The sequence below is a fragment of the Neophocaena asiaeorientalis genome, unplaced genomic scaffold (assembly GCF_003031525.2).
Source record: "Neophocaena asiaeorientalis asiaeorientalis breed wild unplaced genomic scaffold, Neophocaena_asiaeorientalis_V1.1 scaffold120, whole genome shotgun sequence".
Taxonomy (NCBI): domain Eukaryota; kingdom Metazoa; phylum Chordata; class Mammalia; order Artiodactyla; family Phocoenidae; genus Neophocaena; species Neophocaena asiaeorientalis.
Window position 1 is genome coordinate 227,672 of NW_020185322.1, and position 24,430 is coordinate 252,101.

General features: G+C 34.8%; 1 protein-coding gene across 2 annotated transcripts in view; it reads left to right on the top strand.

Moving 5' to 3' along the window:
* Positions 1-24,430, top strand: part of ANKRD26 (ankyrin repeat domain 26) — an 83,604-nt gene that overhangs the window by 38,986 nt on the left and 20,188 nt on the right. The window contains exons 2-12 of one of the 2 annotated variants that reach the window (XM_024734167.1): positions 1,037-1,119; positions 2,264-3,376; positions 5,095-5,246; positions 8,381-8,551; positions 10,343-10,376; positions 10,660-10,801; positions 13,864-14,077; positions 15,934-16,117; positions 16,736-16,873; positions 19,552-20,508; positions 21,898-22,050. In XM_024734167.1, the coding sequence (XP_024589935.1) occupies positions 1,037-1,119; positions 2,264-3,376; positions 5,095-5,246; positions 8,381-8,551; positions 10,343-10,376; positions 10,660-10,801; positions 13,864-14,077; positions 15,934-16,117; positions 16,736-16,873; positions 19,552-20,508; positions 21,898-22,050 (3,341 nt within the window). The remainder of the gene's footprint in view (positions 1-1,036; positions 1,120-2,263; positions 3,377-5,094; positions 5,247-8,380; positions 8,552-10,342; positions 10,377-10,659; positions 10,802-13,863; positions 14,078-15,933; positions 16,118-16,735; positions 16,874-19,551; positions 20,509-21,897; positions 22,051-24,430) is intronic. The other variant, XM_024734168.1, reaches the window with a different exon arrangement.

The following is a 24,430-nucleotide window of genomic DNA, read 5'->3' on the forward strand; positions in this document are numbered from 1 at the left end:
AATCTAACTTCTACCTGACTCTCCCTCTCTAGCCCTTTCTGTCTGTCCTTTGCTCTGGAATTCTGAACTGCTGGTGATGCTCTCTCATCTATCCCTGTATTTTAGACAAATATTCACCCTGTTTTATGTATGCTTCTCTCCCTGTCTTGCTACAGCTTTCCATGCTCTCTCCCTTTCCTGTCCTCTGTTCCCTTGAATCTGACTGACCTCACTATGTAAGTCTCAGCTCAGGCATTATCTCTAGAAAAGCCATCCCTGACACCTTTTATCTACATTCTTCTTTAAACTGCAATGTTTAGTACTGAGCAGGAACTCAGTAAATAATTATTGAGTAAAATAAATAAAGACTGTGTATATAAAGATGATTTCAAGAGATTGTTCTCTACAGTCTAGGAGCAAAGAGGATAGTCGTGAAGAAATAATTTACAGTTCAGGTGATGAAGATACACTAGAAAAATCTATAAAGTACTAAGGTAGCTACTAGGAAAGAGATACCTATTTGGGGAAAGAGAGCTGTAATCAAGGAGGAGTTCACAAAGCAGGCTGGGTCTTAAAAGATGAAAAGAAATTTGTCAGAAGAGTAGAGGAAAGCATTTCAGATTAAGGAACTGATAAAAGCATGAAAAGTAACAGTAATTTTGGAAACCATGAATAACGTTGCAGTTGAAGCTTGGTGTATTGTTAAATCGGTACTATTATGAAGTAGAGAACAGAGTATATTGTGACTTTATATATTTGTCCTGTATTTTTAAATTTTGTTTGGTTTTTGATTGTTCTGTTCATTGATGTTTGGTGGGTGAATTTGTAAATGAATCTTTGAGATGTTTGTGTGCCTGTAACATGGTGACATCTGGTATTTCCCAGATGGTTTGTTGAAGTTTTAGGTAATTAGAAGTATTTCTTAAAGAAGTAAATATTCAGCTAAAGATTAAGCTTAATTTAACTTGTCATTTGATAAATGCTTTAAAATCTATTTTATAAAGATTATGTCTTTTATCTAACTGTTCTAAATAGTTAATTTTAACTAAACATATAGATTTGTCAGCAGAACTAGACTTAGAAATAACATCGGAGGAAGCACAAGAAAGGCTTGATGGAAGTGAAAATAACCACTCACAGGTATGTAAAAATGTAAATGTAAATTTCTGGCTCAATATTGTTTTCTATGCTTTAACGACATACCAGAGTTCAAATGAAATTACCTTTCAAAATTAACCTCTTAGAATCAATAGATAATAATTTAATATTTCGTTTTTATAGTGCTTTAATTACAAAGCTTAAAATATTGTTAGAATCTATTATAATTTATAGTTAAATTTTGTCCTTGGAATTGAGGCAAAAAAATTTCCTGAATATTGTTTGCTTCTTCCTTACATGATAAAGAAGGTGATAATCAAATACTGAATCGTATGATTAAGCAGTTGAAATTATGAACAATATATCAATGATGGTCCATGAGTTAGATTCATGGAAGGAGAAATCATTCCCAGCTGTTCAAAATTTGCAGTTTCAAATTGCCAGTCACTAATGCCAAGATTAAAGATTTATTCTGTCTTGTGACCTCTATGTAATCGACCTAAGGATCTACATTCAGGGAGAGAAGGGGTCATACAATCAACCCAATTGCTTATTAAGGAATCAGACCTTCCAGAATTGGACCTTTGTTGTTAGGGTACAAACAATAACTTTCTAAATTATTTCATTTCAGGGTAGGAAACCAGTAAATATTATTAAACAATGTTTTATCCAATTTCATTAGTGGATATTAGAATAAAATATGACTGAATGAAAGCAGGTATTATATCAATATATAATACTATCATAGTATATAATTTGCATTAAAATTTAGGAATTTGTTCCTCTTTCTGATTGATGTTAATTGATTTTGGCTCCTAGTAATTTAAGGTTTGTCTATTCTCCAGTTACTAGTCCTTAAAAAAAAATCCTTATGTGCACATAGGGACTCTTTAAGGTACAGGGAGGTGAAATATTTTTAAGTAAGGAAGCCTTTGTAACATTAAAAATCATCTCCTAATTCATTTTTGGTAGATTTAACATATATGAATTATTTAGTTCAAACAAACAGTGACAAAATTGGGTTTGTGAGTTCATGTTTTTCTCCTGTTTTAGGCGAAGGCAAGTTATTTTTCACTTCTTAGTTGTAATCCAGTGATTTGTGAGTAGCTAAACATAGATTAAGAAGTTTAACGGTTGAATTTTAATTATTCTCTAATTTTTCTTTGTCCATACTTGATTACTTAAGGATAAAGTTATTTTACAAACATGTACCCTGACAGAAAAGACATCTGAAAATCAAATCAAGCCAATTAATCTTCCGCTTTTGCATCTGCAAAAAATGCCTCAAGAACCAGAAATGAATAATGAATGTGATAGAGAGGACATATCTGTATGTTCAGGACTTCCTTGTGTACAAAAGTATGAGGAAATGTGGACCAAACAAGGCAAATTAGAGTGGAAAAATAACTTAAAACTCATCACAAATGAGTTAAAGCAGAAGTTTGGTGAAATTTTTGAAAAATACAAAATTACTGTTTGTCCTGAGGAAGAGCCACTACATGATACCCCTAAAGAAGGAGCAAACATAAAGGAAATACCTTCTAATTTGACAAATAATATACCTGACTGTGAGGCAAAAGATGCATTTGGAGTATCTGTATCTCTAGCATTCCAAGCATTTCCTGAACAAAAAGAACCCAGTCTTGAAAATGTTTTTCCATCTTATTTAACCTCTGGGTACTGGGGACATGCTTGCCCATCATCTTCACAGCTTTATTTAAATGAAAATAAATTAGACTATGAAAGTGATAAACCAGACACTGAACATGTTTTTAACAAAAATGAGGAGAGTTTTTATAATGATACAAAAAATAAAAAAGTAAGGGACCCAGTAGTTACATTTGAAGTGCAAGAAGACCAAGAGTTTGATATGCAAATGGTACAAAATATGAACCAAAATAACACTAATTGGAAATTAGACACCGGATGTATGCCTCAGTCTAGTGATCCCAAAAGACTTTTTGATTTATGGCTTGCCCGCTCCAATGAAATGAGACACATGATTCAAATAAAAAGTCGTGATATTTCTGCTGTTACAAATACTTATAAGAAAACCAAACCAATACAAGACTGGTTCCAGAAGCCATTGCTTGCAGATAATTGCAGTGCTAATAACTATAAAAGCATGGAACCTGAATTAGAAAATGGGAGTTCTTCTCCACCGAATAGTAACAGAACATCCAAAGTGTATCTAAATGAAGAATTACAGCAAGATATGCAAAGGTTTAAGAATGAGATAGGCATGTTACAAGTACAGTTCCTGGCTTTGGAAAAAGAGAAAATTCAACTTCAAAAAGAGGTAGAGGTTCATTTGCTGCTACTTTGTTCTTTCTCTTTATCAATGATCTGATCCATTCTGATTTTCCACTTATTAATAAAATGGGGTCAGCTAAATAGGTAATTGTGTAGAAATAGATTACTTCTGCCATCTAAATAATAGGAAACTATTTTCATGGCTTTTGTTCCTTAATCAACCTAAGTCTCTCTCTGTCAGTCTTTCATATGGACTGGGAAACTAATTTAGCTACATACCATGTGACCTTCTGAGCCAGAATAAGCACAAAGGAAATTGCTTAAGAAATATAATAAGCTAGGGTTTTGGGTTTTTAAAAATCTATTGGCTTTTAAATATAAATTACACTTCTATAGTATGGGAAGGAAGCATGACTGAAAGAAGGGACATAAACACGTATTCCTGCTAAACTAATCTCTTTATTGTGCTTTAGTGTGTGCGATCTTCTCTGCTTTACTCAATCCCTTGGCACTTAGAATTCCAACATGGCCACTTTAAGATATTTTTAATAACAAATACATGTACTCCCACATATTCTTTAATCACCACTCTCAGATGTTTCTGTTGAGTCAGACCTTTACATTATGTTGTTTAATAAAATGTGGTAAGTTTTGACATGTATGATTTTATCATATAGGTAGTATAAACCCTCAGCAAAAAAATTCAGTATTTATCTCCAAAGGAGAAAACTGAGTTTTGACGTGCGGTGAGTCTTTTTTTCCTTCCAGTAATAGATTTTTAAATTTGTTTGTTTGCTCTTTTGTGTAAGAGGTGCATTGACTGAGTTTTAAAGATAGACAAAAATCTAGATATTCTCCTTTAAAAGAAAAAGAGATGAGCCCTACCCCCAACTGAGGCATTAAATTACTTTGCCAAAGTCACACTTTTAACTTATCTGATTAATTTGATGAATTCATTTGGTAATTTATCAGAATCAGGGTTACAGAATTGTATCATCTCTTTTGGTGCCATGAAATGCTAGGAAATGCCACTTTAGGGGCTTTGGACAAATCATTGAACCTTTCTTGGTTTTATTCCCATTATTGGTAAATAGTGGGGCTAAAGTAGATAATTACTTCTATACCCTTAAGCTATAAAATTTCATGGTTATTGAATGTGAAATTAGGAGGCATTACTCATTTTCCAGAATTCCACACTAACTAACAATTCATTAATTTCACTCTACTCCTGTTTTTTGGTAAACTTTGGTTCATATATTTTAGTGAACACTGTCACTTTTTTGATATTCCCAGGATCCAAATGGAAAAAGAATTGTAAAAGGCAGTGGGGGAAGAATAGCTTCAGTGCAAAAAGAAGAATGTTTCCTTTTTGTTACTGAAGCACCAAGGTGTCACATTCTCTAAATTTGGCTGTTTAATGCAAAATCCAGGTGGTAAAGACCGAAGAGGACAAATTTTGTGTCTTTGTCTCTTTATTTCTCTATCTCTGCCATCAGACGGGGAAGAGTGGATGTGAATAGCTGCACACATTAAAAAGCCCTTTTTGAAATTTTTAAAACTTTATTTCTTTTCCTCAAACAGAAAGCAGAATTTACAAAAATTTCAATGACTTGTAATTAAAAAAAATTAAAGTAAGCACAAAACTATTTTTATTGCTTAAAACTGGGGCAAACTCTGAGTCAAATAATTAATGAAAATGAAAAGGTCTTTATAATGAATAAGGTAATAACAATTATATGTAGTGTCAAACTTTAATCATTAAAGGTTGAAGAAGAAAAGAATAAGCACAAAAGTAGTGAAATGGAAGTATCAGAAAACATATATGATGCTGATGATAGTGGATTAATTCAACAGAGAAAGAGCAGAAAAACTAATAACCAACAGTTTCCTACCATGGAGAATGAAGATTCTGATAGGTAAGCCTATGTCAGTATTTAACGATAGATAATTGTTATTTTCCTATAAAACAAGTTCTCATTTGAGCTAATGTTCATGATTAACAAATTTTATATTTTACTAGGGCTATAGTTATTTCTAATACTCTTGTCCTTTAGCCTTAATACTAGAGTTAATTGGTTAACACACCACCGTATTACAGTATTAGAGTATTCTGGATTTGACTGTATACTTACCTTTACCAGTGTGTTGTATATTTAAATATATTTTGTGTTACTAATTAGCATCCTTTGATTAGAGCTTGAAGACTCCTTTCAGCATTTCTTGTGAGGCAGGTCTAGTGGTGATGGCCTCCCTCAGCTTTGCTTTGTTTGGGAAAGTCTTTATCTTTCCTTCATTTCTGAAAGACAACTTTTCTGGATAGAGTATTCTTGGTTGGCAGTTTTTTTCTTTTAGCACTTTGAATATGTCGTCCTACTCTCTTGAAATCCGTTGATAGACTTATGGGGATTCCCTTATAATTTACAAGCCTCTTTACTTTTGCTGCTTTTAAGACTCTCTCTTTGTCTTTGAGTTTTGACAGTTTTGTTATAATGTCTCCTGGTGAGGATTTCTTTAAGTTGAGTTTGTTTGGTGACCTATAAGCTTTAGGAACTTGGATATCCAAATCTCTCCCCAGGTTTAGGAAGTTCTCAACCATTTTTTCTTTAAATAAGCTTTCTGCCACCTTCTCCCTATCTTCTCTTTCTGGAACTGCAATGATTTATGAATTATTTCTTTTGATAGTATCTGGTAATTCATGTAGGCTTTCTTCCCACTTTTTCATTCTTTTTCCTTTATTCTTCTCTAATTGGAAAATTTCAAAGCTCCTGTCTCTTAACTCACAGATTCTCTCTTCTGTTTGATCCATTCTGCTGTCAGTGTTCTTTATTGCATTTTTCCTTTCATTCATTGTATTCTTCAGCTCCAGAATTTCCATTTGGTTCTTTTTTATTATTTCTGTCTCTTTTTTTTTTTTCCTTTTTTGCGGTACGCAGGCCTCTCACGTTGTGGAGCACAGGCTCCGGACACGCAGGCTCAACGGCCATGGCTCACGGGCCCAGCCGCTCCGCGGCATGTGGGATCCTCCCAGACCGGGGCACGAACCCGTGTCCCCTGCATCGGTAGGCGGACTCCCAACCACTGCGCCACCAGGGAAGCCCTTTTTGTTTTTTTTTTTTTGTTTGTTTGTTTTTAAAATTTTCTATTTATTTATTTTTATTTTTGGCTGCGTTGGGTCTTCATTGCTGCGTGCGGGCTTTCTGTAGCTGCGGTGAGCAGGGGCCACTCTTTGTTGTGGTGCGCGGGCTTCGCACTGTGGTGGCTTCTCTTGCTGTGGAGCACAGGGTCTAGGCGTGCGGGCTCAGTAGTTGTGGCACGCGGGCTTCAGTAGTTGTGGCTCGTGGGCTCTAGAGCACAGGCTCAGCAGTTGTGGCGCACGGGCTTAGTTGCTCCGTGGCATGTGGGATCTTCCTGGACCAGGGCTCGAACCCATGTGCCCTGCATTGGCAGGCGGATTCTTAACCGCTGCGCCACCAGGGAAGCCCCCTGTCTCTTTGTTAAACTCCTCATCTTGTTTGTGTATTACTTTCCTGATTTTGTTGGGTTGTCTTTCTGTGTTTTCTTGTAGCTCACTGAGTTTCCTTAAAACTACTATTTTGAATTCTCTATCAGGTAGATTGCAGACCTCCATGTCTTTGGGATTTGTTACTGGAAGATTATTGTGATCTTTTGGTAGTGTCATGTTTTCTTGATTTTTTTTATGTTACTTGAAGTTTTGCATTGCTGTCTTTGCATTTGAAGTAGCAGTCACCTCTTCCAGTCTTTAATAACTGCCCTCTCCAGTGTACCCCAACTTGCATTTTTTTGTTCCAGTGGTATGCTGGCACTTCTCTGCTGGAAACCTGGATTTCCACAAAGGCTCTCTCGTCTGTGGGTGATTGTCTAAGACAGTGTTTTCCAGGGGTTCCCTGGACGTTGTTAAGAGTGGCTGGAGCCAGTTCATGGGCCATGCAGGGTCCACAGCAGGGATGTGATCTGTATGTCTGTTACCAGTTGGGTGGGCAGGACTCTTCCCACGTCTCTTGGTTTATGGTGCTGGATCCTGCAACTCCCACAAAGCCACTTTTGTCCATGGATAGATGCCAAATTGTTGCTGGTGGTGGAGGGATACTATGAGGTACCTATTTTTCAGCCCTGATGCTGACATGACCCCAACATGTGGGTGTTTAAAAGTAAATTTTCCCCCCAAGATATTTCCTTGAGTTCTTCTTTCATGTTATATGTACCTCATGTTATTTTTAAAAATCATGTAAGTTAAACATTATATATCAAAACAAAACAATATAGTAGAAATCTAATTATTACTCCCATGTCTAAGAATCATTGCTTTTAGGCAGTGAACTTCAGCTTTTCAGTGTAGCACTTGAGGTTCTTCAGAATGTCTTTCCAGACTCATCTCTCTGCTTCCTTCCATGTATTTTGTACTTTTCCTTCCAAGTTCCTAGGAAACACCTAGACGCCATGTGCCTGATCTTTGTGCTCACATTCTAATCACCAAGTAGAATGATTTTCTCCATTTTCTTTTCCTCATGACCTCCTCTGTTTATTTAACCTCTTCTGTAAAGCTTTCCTATGTTCACTTATAACTTTCATATGTCAACTCTTACATATCATGTTGTATCATAATTGTGTATCTGTCTTTGAAGCAAGAATTTGTATTTGCTTGCATATGGTTGGTACTTCATAACTGTTTTGTGAACTAATAAATGACTTATGATGGGTAAGAGCTGGAATTTTTTTTTTTTTTTTTTTTTTTGGTAAAATTTTTTTGTGGTACACGGGCCTCCCACTATTGTGGCCTCTCCTGTTGCAGAGCACAGGCTCCGGACGCGCAGGCTCAGCGGCCATGGCTCAGGGGCCCAGCCGCTCCGCGGCATGTGGGATCCTTCCGGACCGGGGCACGAACCCGTGTCCCCTGCATCGGCAGGCAGATTCTCAACCACTGCGCCACCAGGGAAGCCCCAAGAGTTGGAATTTTTTTAAAAATTGGTTTTTTAATTCTTTATCAGTAGAATTATTAGAAAACATTGGCTTTTTTATGGATTTTTTAAAGTAACGGTCCTGGCGTTCATATGAAGGAAGTAAAGAAAAATGAAAATGAAAACTGGACATCAAAAGAATGTGTGATTACACCAATGTTTGAGAAGGCTGATTCACTGATCGGTGGTCTGCTACACATGAATGATGACAGCAGTTTAAGTGAAGTAGATCAGGATGATGGCAGGTAAAATCTACAAATTCTTTATTTTTAGGTCAAGAAATATTAGCACTGAATACTTTTTCTGGAAATAGAACAGCATAATATAGTGTACAGGCCACGACAAGAGAATTCTCAACTATACCAGATGAACGCTGCTGAAAGGTTAAGATGAGGACGAGTGGCTTTGACCAGAAGTAGTTTCAATAAATATTCCCCATGGAAGTTGGACTGTAGTGAATAAGTATAAATGGCTCCTTAGGGAATATTTACTGGGAAAGGCAATAGAGAACTGGATGGTAACTGAAGAGGAATGTGGAGTTCAAGGGAGTTTCCTTTTTCTTTTTACGTTAAGATGGGAGTTTTTAGAGTATGTTTGTATGCTGTTGGAAATGAGCCAGTAGAGGATGCATTTATTCCGTTTAATCTTGTTTGCATGTCCAATATTAGAAAGCTTATTGATTGTATTACATTATCTTTAAAATATTATAGTAAACTAATTGTACATAATACTTCTATTCACGTATAGTTTTATGGTAAGGGCTTGTTCGTTGATTTTGAAGTGTAATATTCTTATATAATTGAATATGCAGATGAGTACTTAAAAATTATTCTATCATACATAGATTTTTAAAAATTATATAATCATAAATTTACAAACATTTAGGCCATACTGAATAGGATTTAATCATTCCTTGATAATTCTAGATGACAGTATCATCATGAGTGGCTATGGTTTTGTGAGGTACTCTAAAACAGATTATGTTAACTTCATAGTGGTTTAGATTCCAGGGAAAAGGGTAAGATTTTGTTTATATTCGATAGAAAAAAAAACTATTAACAATCTATCACAGATTATTACTTTTGGATTATAAAGTTCTAAATTACAAAAGTCATGCTTCCTATACTAAAAGTGTCATTAACACGTATTGTGCGCTAAGTATATGTTGAATGCATGAATAAACAGCTGAATGGGTGAATGAATGCCTGTTGATGAATTTCTTTACAAAAGCAAATCTTTATTGAAAATAGAATTCCAATATTGCCTAGGTTTAAAGCCTTTTTATTTTTAAAAAATATGTGTAAGATTCAGAAATTATTATTTATAGTTATAACTAGACATGGAATAATAATACATATTCATATGCTATCATATTACTTAAAAACACTTAAAAATAAATATTACCTTCTCATCATATTGTGAAACACAAGTGTTGAAGCCAGATTTCCTGGGTTTGAATTCTGGGTCTGCTGCTGATCTGCTGTAGGGGCTTGGGCAAGTTACTTAGCCTTTCTGTGCTCCATTTCTTCCTGTGTAAAGGACCTAATGTATTTACCTCTCTCCCAGAATTGTTGTGAGGATTAAAATGCCTTTAAGACATGTAAGGTGCTTATAATAATGCATAGCAGTTACATAGTAAGTCCTCAAAAAGCTAATATCATGATTATTAAAAAAGAGTTTCTTTCACATAAGGACTTAATACTTTCCAAATAGGTTTTAGTTCCATAAAGTTAGTTTTTATTGAAAATGACAATAACAAAAAACCCTGGTATATTTCTTCCTATCAAATAATTCAAGTAACATTATGTTTTTCCTTTTCCTTTGATTGTCAGCTTGATCTAATTTAATGTTTTGTTAATATTATTATGGTATATTTTCTTTGTCTTTTAATGTTACTCTTTCTATTTATTGTTTAATCTCTTTTATAGAAAATTAATTACCGATACAAAGATTTTATGTAAAAAACAATAGGTTTAGGTATTCTTTGTATTTTAAGTATTTAATGTTTGCCTGAAAAGAATTGTTTGTTTTTTTAGGGCTACAAAGGAAACATCTAACGAAAAGAACAAGGTAGAGTAAAAAATTAATTATAAAAAATACTATCCTGTAGTAAAAAATTACTTTGTAAAAGGTATAGTGGAAAAATAAAAAATCTTCCTTTGTTGTAGAGACATTTACTTTGAAAAAATAATTTAGAAACACTGTTGATTAAATTATCCCTTTGATAAAAATCTGTTCTTTTAAAAAGTATCTGTGTTTTTGCTTTAATAAAGAGATATTTATCATCTCTGTACACTTAGTATATTTTATAAATATTTTGGGGACATTGTGAAATAGTACTTTTTATTTGTAGGTCAAAGAGCAAATTGATTCTATGGATGACCTTGATGACTTAACTCAGTCATCTGAAACAGCTTTTGAGGATTGCCAGATGCTTTACTCTAATTATAAGAATTCCATGTTGCTAATTGAGCAACTTGGCATGGAGTGTAAAGGTAGGACCATGGTATAAATATAAAGCCTTTTTGTGTATACTGTTGTAATATTTGGTAGAATTCACTAGTGTAGCCACTTGGGCCTGGAATTTTCTTTGTGGGAAGGTCTTTAACTAGGACTTTAGTTTCTTTTTTAGATATAGGGCTATTTAGTTTATTTGTTCTTTCTTGATTGAGCTTTGGTAATTTCCCTCTCTCAAGGAATTTACCCACTTCATCTGAGTTGCCAAATTTATTTACATAATGTTCATAATATTACTGTCAGTCTTTTAATATCTATAGAATCTGTAGTAATTTCTCATTACTCATTTCTGTGAAATTGGTAATTTGTGCCTTCTCTCTCTCTTTTTTTTTCATTATCAGCCTGGCTAGAGGTTTATCACTTTTATTCATCTTCTGAATATATTTGGTTTCACTGATTTTTTAAATATTTATTTATTTATTTATTTATTTTTGGCTCTGTTGGTTCTTCGTTGCTGTGTACAGGCTTTCTCTAGTTGTGGTGAGCGGGGGCTACTCTTCGTTCAGTGTGCAGGCTTCTCATTGCTGTGGCTTCTCTTGTTGTGGAGCATGGGTTCTAGGTGCGTGGGCTTCAGTAGTTGTGGCGCGCGGGCTCAGTAGTTGTGGCTTGCGGGCGCTAGAATGCAGGCTCAGTAGTTTTGGCACACAGGCTTAGTTGCTCTGAGGCATGTGGGATCTTCCCAGACCAGGGATCAAACCCATGTCCCTTGCATTGGCAGGTGGATTCTTAACCATTGTGCCACCAGGGAAGTCCCTCATTGATTTTTCCATGTCTTTTTTGTTTTGTTTTGTTTTTTCTCATTGATTTTTTCTTTGATGTTTTTTATTTCCTTTCTTCTGCTTGCTTTGGGTTTACTTTGCTCTTTTTTAAAAAATATTTATTTATTTTATTTTATTTTTGGCTGCGTTGGGTCTTAGTTGCGGCACGTGGGATCTTTCGTTGCAGCGTGTGGGCTTCTCTCTCTAGTTGTGGCGTGTGGGCTCAGTATTTGTGACACTCCAGATGGGGTGTGGGCTCCAGCGTGTGTGGGCTCTGTAGTTGCGGCATGCTGCCTCTCTAGTTGTGGCTTGCGTGTTCAATAGTTGCAGCGGGCGGGCTTAGTTGCCCCATGGCATGTGGGGTTTTAGTTCCCCGACCAGGAATCGAACCCACGTCCCCTGGATTGGAAGGCAGATCCTTAACCACTGAACCATCAGGGAAGTCCCCTAATTTGCTCTTTTTCTGGATTTTTATGTTGGAAACCAAGGTCATTGATTTGAGACCTTCTTTTCTAATATAGACATTCAGTGCTATAAATTGTCATGCAAGTAAGCAGTATTCCACAAATTGTAATATATTATGTATTCATTTTTATTCAGTTCAAAATACTTTGTAATTCCTCTTTTCATTACCTCTTTAATCCAAGGGTTATTTAGATGTGTGTTATTTAGTTTTCAAATATTGGAGTATTTTCCAGAAATATTTTTGTTCTTGATCTCCAGTTTGATTGCTTTGTGGTCAGAGAACATACTTTGTATGACTTAAATCCTTTTGACTTACTCCTTTATTTTATAACCCAGAATATAGTCTTTTTTTGGTAAGTGTTCCATGGCTACTTGAAAAGAATGGTGGTGTTCAAGTCTACAGTATCCTTGCTGATTTTCTGCCTGCTCTTTCTATCACTTATTCATTGAGGGGTGTTGAAATCTCAGACTGTAATTGTGGATTTGTCTATTTTTCTTTGCAGTTCTCTCAAGTTTTGCTTCATATATTTTGAAGTTATTAGGCACATACACGTTTAGGGTTGTTATGCTTCTTATTAATTGACACTCTTATCATTATGAATGACCTTGTTTATTGCTGATAATGTTTTTTGCTCTGAAGTCTACTTTGTTTGGTATTAATATAGCCAGTCTAGCTTAGCTTTGTTTTGTCACATGTTAGTGTGGTATATCTTTTTTGTTTGTTTGTTGTGTGGTATATCTTATTTCTAACCTTATTACAAATTTATGTCTGTGTGTTTAAAGTGCATTTCTTGTAGGTGGCATACAGTTGGGTCTTGCTTTTTGATCCAGTTTGACAATCTGCTTTTTCTTAAAAATTAATTAATTTATTTATTTTTGGCTGCGTTGGGTCTTCATTGCTGCACATGGGCTTTCTCTAGTTACGGCGAGTGGGGGCTACTCTTCATTGTGGTGCGCAGGCTTATCACTGCGGTGGCTTCTCTTGCTGTGGAGCACAGGCTGTAGGCCCATGGGCTTCAGTAATTGTGGCATGTGGGCTCAGTAGTTGTGGCGCATGGGTTTAGTTACTCCATGACATGTGGGAGGACCAGGGCTCGAACCTGTGCCCCCTGTGTTGGCAGGTGGATTCTTGACCACTGCGCCACCAGTGATGTCCCTGACAATCTGCTTTTTAATTGAGGTTTTCAGACCATTTTCACTTAATGTGATTATTGATGCAGTAGGTTTGAATCTGTCATTATGCTGTTTGATTTCTGTTTATCCCATCTGTTCTTTGTTCCCCTCTTCTTTTTCTGCCATCTTTTAGACTAATCGAGTAATTTTTATGATGTAGTTTTATTTCTTTTTTGTTTTTTTGGTTTATTAACTGTAACTCTTTTGTTTCACTATTTTAGTGGTTGCTTTAGGGTTTACAGTATTTTACTTAGGGTTATCACAGTCCACCTTCAAGTAATATTGTACCACGTCATATATAGGATAAGAATATTACAAAATAGTTTACTTCCACTTCTTCTCTCCTTGCCAGATCCTCCTGGATCTGTGAGATTGTAGTTTTCATTAAGTCTAGAAAGTTGTTGGCCATTCTTTTCTTCAAATATTTTTTTTCTGTCTCTTTCCTCCACCTCTTTGGGGCATTGTGTATTTAACCACTTGAACTCCTGGTCAGGGAATTAAGATCCCGCATGCTGTGCGGCATGGCCAAAAAAAAAAAAATGTATTTGTTCAATGTATGGATGAGTTAAGGTGAAAATGCACAGTGCTTTATACACAAAAATTGCTCATATTTTATTTCTATCTTTGTTTTCTTCCTAATGCAGATTCTGTTAGCTTATTGAAAATTCAGAATGCAGTTCTTTCATATGAAAGATTAATAGAACTTAAAAAAAATCACTGTGAACTACTTACAGGAAAAAATAAAAAACTGGAAAGTAAGGTTAGTGGGCTACAAAAGGAGCTATCAGAAACAAAAGAAATAAAATCACAGTTAGAGCATCAAAAAGTGGAGTGGGAACAAGAGCTCTGCAGCTTGAGGTATTGAACATCTTGGTTTTAAAGAAATACTTGAACTGTTTTTATTTACTGTAATACTACAGATGTGTATTTACTTTAATACTATGGGAAGTTTTATAATTGCTAACTTACCTGCTGGGATTTTACAGGGGAGAAAACTTCATTAGTATTGTGGAGTGTGAAATTCTTGGAAAGAATATAGCAAGTTCTTAACAGTGGATACTTCTACTAATAATTTAATGTATATATTTCCAAATCATCATTTTCATGGCTATACAGAAGTCCTCCATATGAAGCCTCATTTTTTTTGTAATCTCTCTTTTTTTAAACATTTTATTTATTTTTTTTATATAGCAGGTTCTTATTAGTTATCCATTTTATACATATTAGTGTATACATGTCAATCCCAAGCTCCCAGTTCATCCCACCCCACTGCTTTCCCCCCTTGGTGTCCATACGTTTGTTCTCTACATCTGTGTCTCTATTTCTGCCTTGCAAACCAGTTCACCTGTACCATTTTTCTAGATTCCACATATATGTGTTAATCTACGATATTTGTTTTTCTCTTTCTGACTTACCTCACTCTGTATGACAGTCTCTAGATCCATCCACGTCACAACAAATGACCCAATTTCGTTCCTTTTTATGGCTGAGTAATATTCCATTGTATATATGTGCCACATCTTCTTTATCCATTCATCTGTTGATGGGCATTTACGTTGCTTCCATGACCTGGCTATTGTAAATAGTGCTGCAATGAACATTGGGGTGCTTGTGTCTTTTTGAATTATAGTCATTATTTTTTTAACAAATTGAATTTCAGTTGTTTTTCATTTTTCTGTATTATATTTAATGCTACTAGGAACGTCTCTTCTATAAATTCATTTCTACATTTATGATTATTTATTTTGAATAAATTCTTTAATATTGTGTTATTTGGTTAAAGTATGAGAACTTTTAAAAAAGGTCTTTGATCCATGTTTCTAAATTGTTCTCCAGAAAGTTTATATTACTTTACACTCCCACCCACAGAAGTATGAAACGGCCATTTTTCTCAAAACAAAATTTATGCAGTTTTATTCTTAACATATGCATGGATGAAATAAAAGGTAAAAATGGAAGGTGATTACTGATTAGTTTATTCAATATCTCTTTCATACAGAGATAAAATTAGTTCAAAGGTTGTGCTGAAAGCACAAAATACTCTCTATTGTTTAATTAATTAATATGGATCCTGCCTTACGGGATTTAAAATGATTTATTAAATAGATAATAATCAACAAGTTGAAAATGTTGCAAAAGAAGAAACATAAAAAGTGTGGGGCAACAGATATTAGATTCCCTAGCCTAGTCTTGGATTACAGTGTCTGAAGATATATGTTCTGTAAAAGACATCTGCAGATTTTATCTGGCACTGTAAGTCATTTAGGGGTACCTGCAGTATTTTATGAAGTTGAAATTTTATTTCTAGTCAACTTATAAACTTGTTTCTAAACAACAGCTTCTCTTTTTAATTAGTAACTAAATTTTCTGTCCTAAAGGAGGAGTAATTATGACAGTGTGGAAAACAGGGTAATTTTCGACCTCACTTCACTGAATAATTTCAATATTTCTTTCCTACACTATTCACCAGAGTTACTCTGGACTAAAACTTACTTAAGTGGCAGAATGTTTTTTCATTGCTACCTTTCAAGTATATATATCTTTATGAAGAGATTGAAGTGAGGAATTAAAAATATGAGACCTAGAAAGGAAAACAAAACTGGAGAACAGAAATTTCATTAGGATAGTAAATCAGCGGGCGAAGAGCCAGATCATAAAATGAACTTTTTATTTTCTAACAAAACACATTTTAAGGTAAACATATTTAACTGCAGATTCACCCTAAAACAAGAAGAAGAGAAGAGAAGAAATGCTGACATGTTATATGAAAAAATTAGGGAGCAGTTAAGAAGAAAAGAAGAGCAATACAGTAAAGAAGTTGAAATGAAACAACAACTTGAACTCAATCTCAGAGCACTAGACACGGAACTGAGGACTGTGAGAAATAATCTGAATCAGGTAAGTTAATCTTTGGTGAAAATTTCAAATTTCCAACAGTATTTCATCAGTATTATTTGTAATATCTCTTTGATTTAATATATATTATTTAGGTTTAAAACAAATAAAAAGTGTTATCTCATCCTAAATATGAACTATGACATTTTTAGCTTAAATTATTAATTTCTTGCCATTCTTAGCTTCTAATACATGCTCTGTGTATGTTTTCTGAATGGAGGAATGGAAGGTAAATTGAGCTTAATGATTAACATAATGATTGGCATTTTTGGTCCATTTGAAAGTAATATTCTTAATTCCAATCCATGTGTTAATTTTGGCTTTTTTATGTTAAAATACAGGCTAAACTGCCTTGAGACTGTGATGGAACTAGTTAAATGCTTTGTAAAAAGATTTTCTTTCACAATACTATATCTCCCTGTATTTTTGCTCTGTGATAAGTTTAGCAATCATTTAAATTAAAATCGTAAGTTATTCATGTGGGATAAAGATCCTTGTGTTTATTTAAAAAGGCTACTTCCTTGTAACAGTTTTTTGTTTTTTTTTAAATTCTGCTCTTAAGCTTTTGACTTTTTTTTTTTAATGGTATGAGACCAAAAACCTCATGAAATGTGTCTCCAGGTTGTAGAAGAACGAAATGACACTCAGAGGCAGCTTTCTCGAGAGCGGAATGCCAGAATTTTACAAGATGGAATCCTGACCAATCACCTTGCCAAACAAAAGGAGATAGAAATGACTAATAAGGAAATGAATTCTGAGGTATTTTCTTTAATCATTTTCAAATATTTGTGTGTATGTATCTGTATATGTATATATATATATATATATATTTTTTTTTTTTTTTACAGGCGGACTCTCAACCACTGCGCCACCAGGGAAGCCCTATGTATATATTTTAAAAACCAATACTATACATCACAGACAGTATAGAGGATATTTTAAAACCTATTTAAGTATATTTGGGGGAGGGGTGACGTTTCTTGTCCATTGGATATTTAATATTTTTAATTCAAACATAATTGAATTATCTTTAATTAAATTTAATTCAAGTAGTATTTTTAATTCAAATCCATTTGTCTGCAACAGTCAAGCAGTGACATACAATAGCCTCATCCAAGGAGAGGCTTTTAATATTTTCCATAGGAACTGATGAACTTTTCATAATCTCAAAACTATTGCTACCATCTAGAAAAGTCTGCACCCTGATGGTGGTTTAGGCAGGGAAGATCATGTGTGCTCCACCATCGACCACACTACCCAACCAAATCCCAGCACTGAATACGATCTTGCCCTCTGCTTTGGAGTGAACATGTCAATCACTATGCACCTCATCATTTTCAGTGTCTAAATCAGAGTCTGTTCTTGGTTTCACTGTCATTTCTTTGACCAGTACCCCATCAATGACATTTTTACATCATTTACAATTTTTCAGTATCGTAAAAGCTGCAACATTAGTTGTAAAAACTTTTTTTTTTTTTTTGCGGTACGCGGGCCTCTCACTGTTGTGGCCTCTCCCGTTGTGGAGCACAGGCTCCAGACGCGCAGGCTTAGCGGCCATGGCTCACGGGCCCAGCCGCTCCGTGGCATGTGGGATCTTCCCGGACCAGGGCACAAACCCGTGTCCCCTGCATCGGCAGGTGGACTCTCAACCACTGCGCCACCAGGGAAGCCCGTAAAAACATTTTTGAGCACTTAAAAAAATTATTTCCTCAGAATAAACTTATAAAATACCAAAAAAAAAAGAAAACCCCAAAACAAACAAACAAAACAACATTATGGTTTTTGGCAGTGATTTCACTTCCTTGATAGATTAATAGAGAGGTTAGTTTATCCCTTCCACTGATGGTAAGGAGGAAAGGTATAGCCAGTTCAGAGACCGTCTTTTGGATGTCATTCTTCTACTTGTGAGAAAATTAACACTTTGCTCCATGTAGTGTCCTATTTCAGTACAAGGAACTTTTGAAAATAGTGATAGATATGCCATAATATTTATTTAGTGATAATTTATTGATAAGTATTTTATTTTTAGTGAAACAGTTCATTGTATTTCCCCCTACCTTACTATTTTAAGCATTATGAAGAGAGAATAAAAGTGATTGCAGCAGTGAATAATCTCATGATTTTCTAAGATCTCTATAAATTTTACCTTATTTACCACTAGTGTATGCACCATTAGTGAAATATAAGGCTCATTTCATATTTATATGTTTGTACTAGAGAACTAGCTGTGGTCTGGTGTAAGGGGACTCATAGTAAAGTCAGAAGACCTGGAGAAAAGCGTGCAGCTTGCTTGTATTTTTGACTTCCTCATTTCCAGGACTGTCATAGCTAAATGAGTTAATTGACATTTGTAGAAGTGCTTATTTAGTACAGTTATCAGTAGATGTAATTCTTGTAACTGACTATAAAAATATTAGAAACATAGAATATTTATGGAATATTCTCAGGACTTTACAAATATTAGAAATGTAGAATATTTATGGAGTATTCTCAGGAAAAAAATTTTTTAGGAAATTTAATCTGTCGAAATATATACAGAGCTAAGGCTTTTACTATGGGGTAGCTGTATAGGTTAGATAGCAGATGTAATTTTTTTTAAGCTAGCGGGTGGTATTTTATTTTATTTTTTATTGAAGTATAGTTGATTTACAATATTGTGTTAGTTTCAGGTATACAGCACAGTGATTCAGTTTTATATATATATATATATATATATACCTTTATAGATTCTTTTTCCAAATATTGAGTGTAGTTCCCTGTGCTACACAGTAGGTCATTGTTGGTTATCTGTTTTTTATATAGTAGTGTGTATATATTAATCCCAACCTCCTAATGAATCCCTCCCCCTCTTTCCCCTTTAGTAACTGTAAGTTTGTGTTCTATGTCTGTGAGTCTCTTTCTGTTTTGTAAATAAGTTCATTTGTATCATTTTTTTTAGATTACTCATATAACGATATCATATATTTCTCTTTCTCTGTCTGGCTTACTTCACTTAGTATGATAGTCTCTAGGTCCATCCATGTTGCTGCAAATGGCATTATTTCATTCTTTTTTATGGCTGAGTAGTATTCCATTGTATAAATATATCACATCAGATGCAGTTTTTAAGTGTACTCAGATTTATTAATCTTTTATTTTAAGCCTTCTGGGTTTGTTATAATTTAGAGAAAGGCCTTTCCAATTCTGAGCCTCTTAAGAATTCTCTTGTGGTTTCTTTTTTGCTTTCGTGGATTCATTGTCTTTAATTAAATTTTTGAACTTTTGAAGATTTCTGCTTGTAAGAAGTCTGAGGTTTGTATCCAACCTTATTTTTTCCAGTTGGATATCCACTTATTGCAGCCTTTTCATTGTATAAACATATAGGTTAGTCTTTCAGAGGAAATCATGAAACGTCAATTTGTTGAGTACTAGCTAAAAATCTCCTTTGTTTCACTTAGGTGTCCGATAGTCCTGAAAAAGAAAAAGATCTGTTACATAAAAACCACATGTTGCAGGATGAAGTTGCCATGCTAAGACTGGAAATAGACACAATAAAATGTCAGAACCAGGAAAAGGAAAAGAAATATTTTGAGGACATTGAAATTGTAAAAGAAAAGAATGATGATCTTCAAAAGACAATAAAACTGAATGAGGAAACATTAACAAAGACAACATTCCAATATACTGGACAACTTAATGTTCTGACAGCTGAGAATACAATGCTAAACTCTAAGCTGGAGAATGAAAAACAAAGCAAAGAAAGACTGGAAACAGAAGTGGAATCCTACCGTTCTAGACTGGCTACCGCCATACATGATCACCATCAAAGTCAGACATCAAAAAGAGACCTGGAACTTGCCTTCCAGAGAGCAAGAGATGAGTGGTTACGCTTGCAGGACAAAATGAATTTTGATGTGTCTAACCTGAAGGATAACAATGAGATGCTTTCCCAGCAACTTTCTAAAGCTGAAAGTAAGTTCAATAGCCTAGAAACCAAGCTCCATCACACGAGGGATGCTCTCAGAGAAAAGACTTTGATGTTAGAACGTGTACAGAGAGACCTAAGCCAAGCACAGTGTCAAAAGAAGGAAATTGAACACATGTATCAAAGTGAACAAGGCAAAGTGAATAAATACATTGGAAAGCAGGAATCCTTAGAAGAGAGATTATCTCAACTCCAGAGTGAAAACATGTTGCTCAGACAGCAACTGGATGATGCGCAAAACAAAGCCGACAGTAAAGAGAAGACAGTAATTAACATCCAAGACCAGTTTCAGGATATTGTGAAAAAACTTCACGCTGAAAGTGAAAAACAAGGTCTGATGCTGGAGGAAAGAAACAAGGAGTTAATCAATGAATGTAATCATTTAAAAGAGAGAATGTATCAGTATGAAAATGAGAAAACAGAAAGAGAAGTAAGTATCCAAGAAGAGAAATAATTCTCAGACTTCCTGAAAGAAAATTCAAAGTGATTTTGATTATGGCTAAATGTTGAATCTAGTTGAATCTAAAATATATATAGACTATAAATCTATAGACTGTAAATCAGCCTAAAAGCATACCTTGTATCCAGCAAATAAAGAATTAGACCTGAGAGGTGCTTTACTTTGAGTAGAGACATTGTGTCACCTATGAAATTTTAAGAGATTAAGTTATAACTTGTTAATGGGTATAGACAGGTATTAGTAATTTACTCTTCTACTGCTAAATAATAATTTTAATCTTTATGTCACATTTTAGTATCATGATGAAGCAGATAAATGAAACGCTCAGATCTAAACTGAATTATTTTGAAATTAAGATTCAGTTGTGTGTATTACCTTGACAGTCAATTCCAGATTTCCCAGATGAACTGATGTGTTGATGCCATATCTCATAGTACTTTTCCTTCAGTAGCTTGTCATAACTTTTTAGTTGATATAATTTTATTTTTATTCATGTCAATTTGAATTAATTTGGGAAATAGTTCAGCCTCAAACCATGTATTCTTATGACCTCTCAACTCTTTAAAGGCATCTACTTTTCATTAAATCATAATTTGGGATTAAAGTAGTGAGCTTTAGCAAAACTATACTTGATTTAATCTTCCCACTTCTATTTATAATTTACTTGGAACATTTTTACAAATAATTTGCTCATAATTCTCATTTCAAGGCTCAGTTACTATCATTTGGATATAAATTTGTCCAATACAAAGAATTGTAGCTCTCTGTGACTTATTAATTTGACATTGGACTCCCATTTTCAGACTAGCGAGGGGTGGCAGATTCATGAGTAGCAGGAATAGAGTGGGGGACAGCATCATAGGGGCTGCCATTGGGAGGCAGAGGGAGGCCCTGAAGGTCTCATTGTAATTCTAGGAATTAAAATGGGAATGACCTCATTTTAATTCTGAGATAGGAACCTATTGAGCACTGGATTGAATATGTGAGGATCTCTGAAGTTAATCGAAGCCTCCAGTAGAGAAGAGGGAAGATGTTCCCACCACTCGTCCCACCTACACACCCATTTCTTTCTGAGACTTGAGGAGGTCCTCAAGCTCTGCAAATTGATCGGGAAGGGCGGGGAGTGGATAGCGGGACTGAATCCATTGTCTAAGTAACATAATAGCGATAAGGCCAGAGGGTAACACCTTCTGTGTCTTAAACCAAATTCAGTGAGCAGGAAGGTGCACATACGAGAAGAAGGAGACAAATTGATGTCTCTGGTGATAGTTTTCAAAGTATGTATGTTGGAGTTATCTATTATTAACATAACTTAATAATAAGGTAATTTATAAAATCAGTGACAGAGTATCTTATTAGGCACTTGTGAGACAACTTCAACAAGAACTGGCTGATACCCTAAAAAAGCAATCTATGTCAGAGGCTTCACTGGAGGTCACGTCACGTTATCGTACTAATTTAGAAGATGAGGCACAGGATTTAAAGAAAAAATTACGTCAAGTCACCAGTCAGGTATGTATGATATTTAACATGTCAATACTTAATGTATAGGATAAAGTGTTTTAGGACACTAATTTTCTTGGACGGCTTTCTTTTGTATTTTCGTTACAAGTAAATTTATTACAATTTTGTTATCTTTATAATGCACTTGTTTCTTAAACTCTGACTTTCATTCTGCTGTTTGCATTATATATTTTTTCTTACAATGTTTATTTACCCTTAGGAAAGTTGAGAATTGTGCATGATTCCTCACAGAAGTTGAGAGACTTTTTTTTCTATTAAACAGTATTTTTTAGTGATATCTCTACTACCATGATGAAGCAAGCCAGATAAAATCAGAGGATAATGTTTAATGGAATGTTCCATAAAATTGTCATTTTTCATCTTCACTTTCGTGAATGGTTATAGTATCTGTGGATATTTATTTCATGGATTTCAGAATAACTTGTGCAGAAAGGTCATTAGACAAACCAGTTGAAGTTAGGCATTGCCTTCATTTTCTTTTCATTTTAGATATATTGTAAAAGCGTAGAGATACTCAGATCGTGTATAGTATGTACACCCAAAATAGAAAATTAAGAAAATTATATAGATCCTGCCATTGTATTTTTAAGAAAACTATTGAGATAATTCACATATCGTATAATTCACCCATTTAAAATGTGTAGTTGAATCTCTCCTTGTATATTCAGAGAGTCATGCACTTGGCACCACAGTCAATTATAGAGCATCTCCATCACCCCCAAAGGAAAACCCTGCATCCCTTAGCCATCACCCATGGCCCCCATCTCCCTCAGCCCCAGCAACCACCAGTCTAATCTCTGTCTCTGTAGATGTGCCTATTCTGGGTATTTCATATAAATGGAATCACACAGTATGTGGTCCTTTGTGATTAGCTTTTCTCATTTGACGTAACATTTTCGAGGTTCATCCACGTTATAGCGCATATCAGTACTTCCATTTCTGTTTATTGTCGAACAGCACGTTATGTGGCTAAGCCATTCATCCATTCATCAGTTGATGGGCCTTTGGGTTATTTCCACCTTTGGGCTGTTAATAATGCTGCTGTGAACATTTATTTACAAGTTACTGTGTGGACATAATTTTTATCTCCCTGCTGTTGGATTTTATCCTCTGAGTTAATTGGCTGATTTCACCTTTTCTTGGCCTTTACTCATGCTGTCCTTTCTGTCTTTACAGTTTCTTTTCCTCCTGCCTAATCCTCCATTTATTCAGACCTGGCCCCCAGTCTTCTCCATGAAGCTCTCTCTGACTGTCCTAGCTCTCATTGACCCTGACATCTAGTCTGTGAAGAACAGTTTTGCCCTCAGTTTTACACTTTTAATATTTTTCATGAGAGAGAATCTTGTCTAAGTATAAATTTGTCTAACAGGTAATATTTATTGATATGCACGGCACCTGTCTTGCATAAATTGAAAATATTTTAGCTTAACAGTTGCTAGGATACAATTAAGTACTTTATACCATACCAATAATTTTTTCTTGGAGCTATTGATATAATAAATCTTTTATTAAAATGTATTTTAAGCAATTAAATATAAAATGAAAAGCTCTTAATCTAATAGAGGAGAATTGTTCAATTAAATGCTCTTTTTTTTTTCCCTCACTCTGGAAAAAAAAATCTAAATTTGCCTTCCTTCATTATGCAGCCAGAACTGAGGATTTTCACATTTATAGCATTTCACCAGCTGTAAAGCTCTGTGGATAGCTTCTCCGATATCCATACCACATAACCTTAATTTTCTCATCCGAGTACTTTCTAGACATAAACAGTCGCTGGGAGTGAACTGATTCAGAACTTTGATTTAGCAATAGGGTGATATTTCCATGCCAGTGACTTAACCCTTCCTCTGATGGTCATGTAAGTTATGTACCACTCAATCCAGGAGGTGCTATTCGCATATTAAATTCATGATCACTGCCCACTGAGTAGTACAGAGAGGAAGTAAGTTATAAATTATTATAAGTGGAAAAAAGTACTGGTTGATTAGTGGAATCAGTGAAAGTTTTTGAAGTACTGGGCACATACATTCTGGTCCTCACACTCCCCGTTTACTGCCAATTTCAATGGTATGGAGAATGCTTTCAGTGGGACTTGTACAGGAGACCACTTCTGTTGGCGCGCCATCTGCCTAAAATATCAAATTGTTTAGAACATAAAATACAGCAATAGTAATAATTCTAATTGTAAACACTTAGCATTTACTATGTGCCACGTACTTTTCTAAATACGTTATGTTTACCCCCCTCCCCCGATTTAATCTTCCCGACATCCCAGTGAGGTCAGTGCTATTATTTTCTTCATTTTACGGCTGGAGAAACTGAGACACAGAAAATTTAAGTAATTTGCTCAAGGACATCCAACAAATAA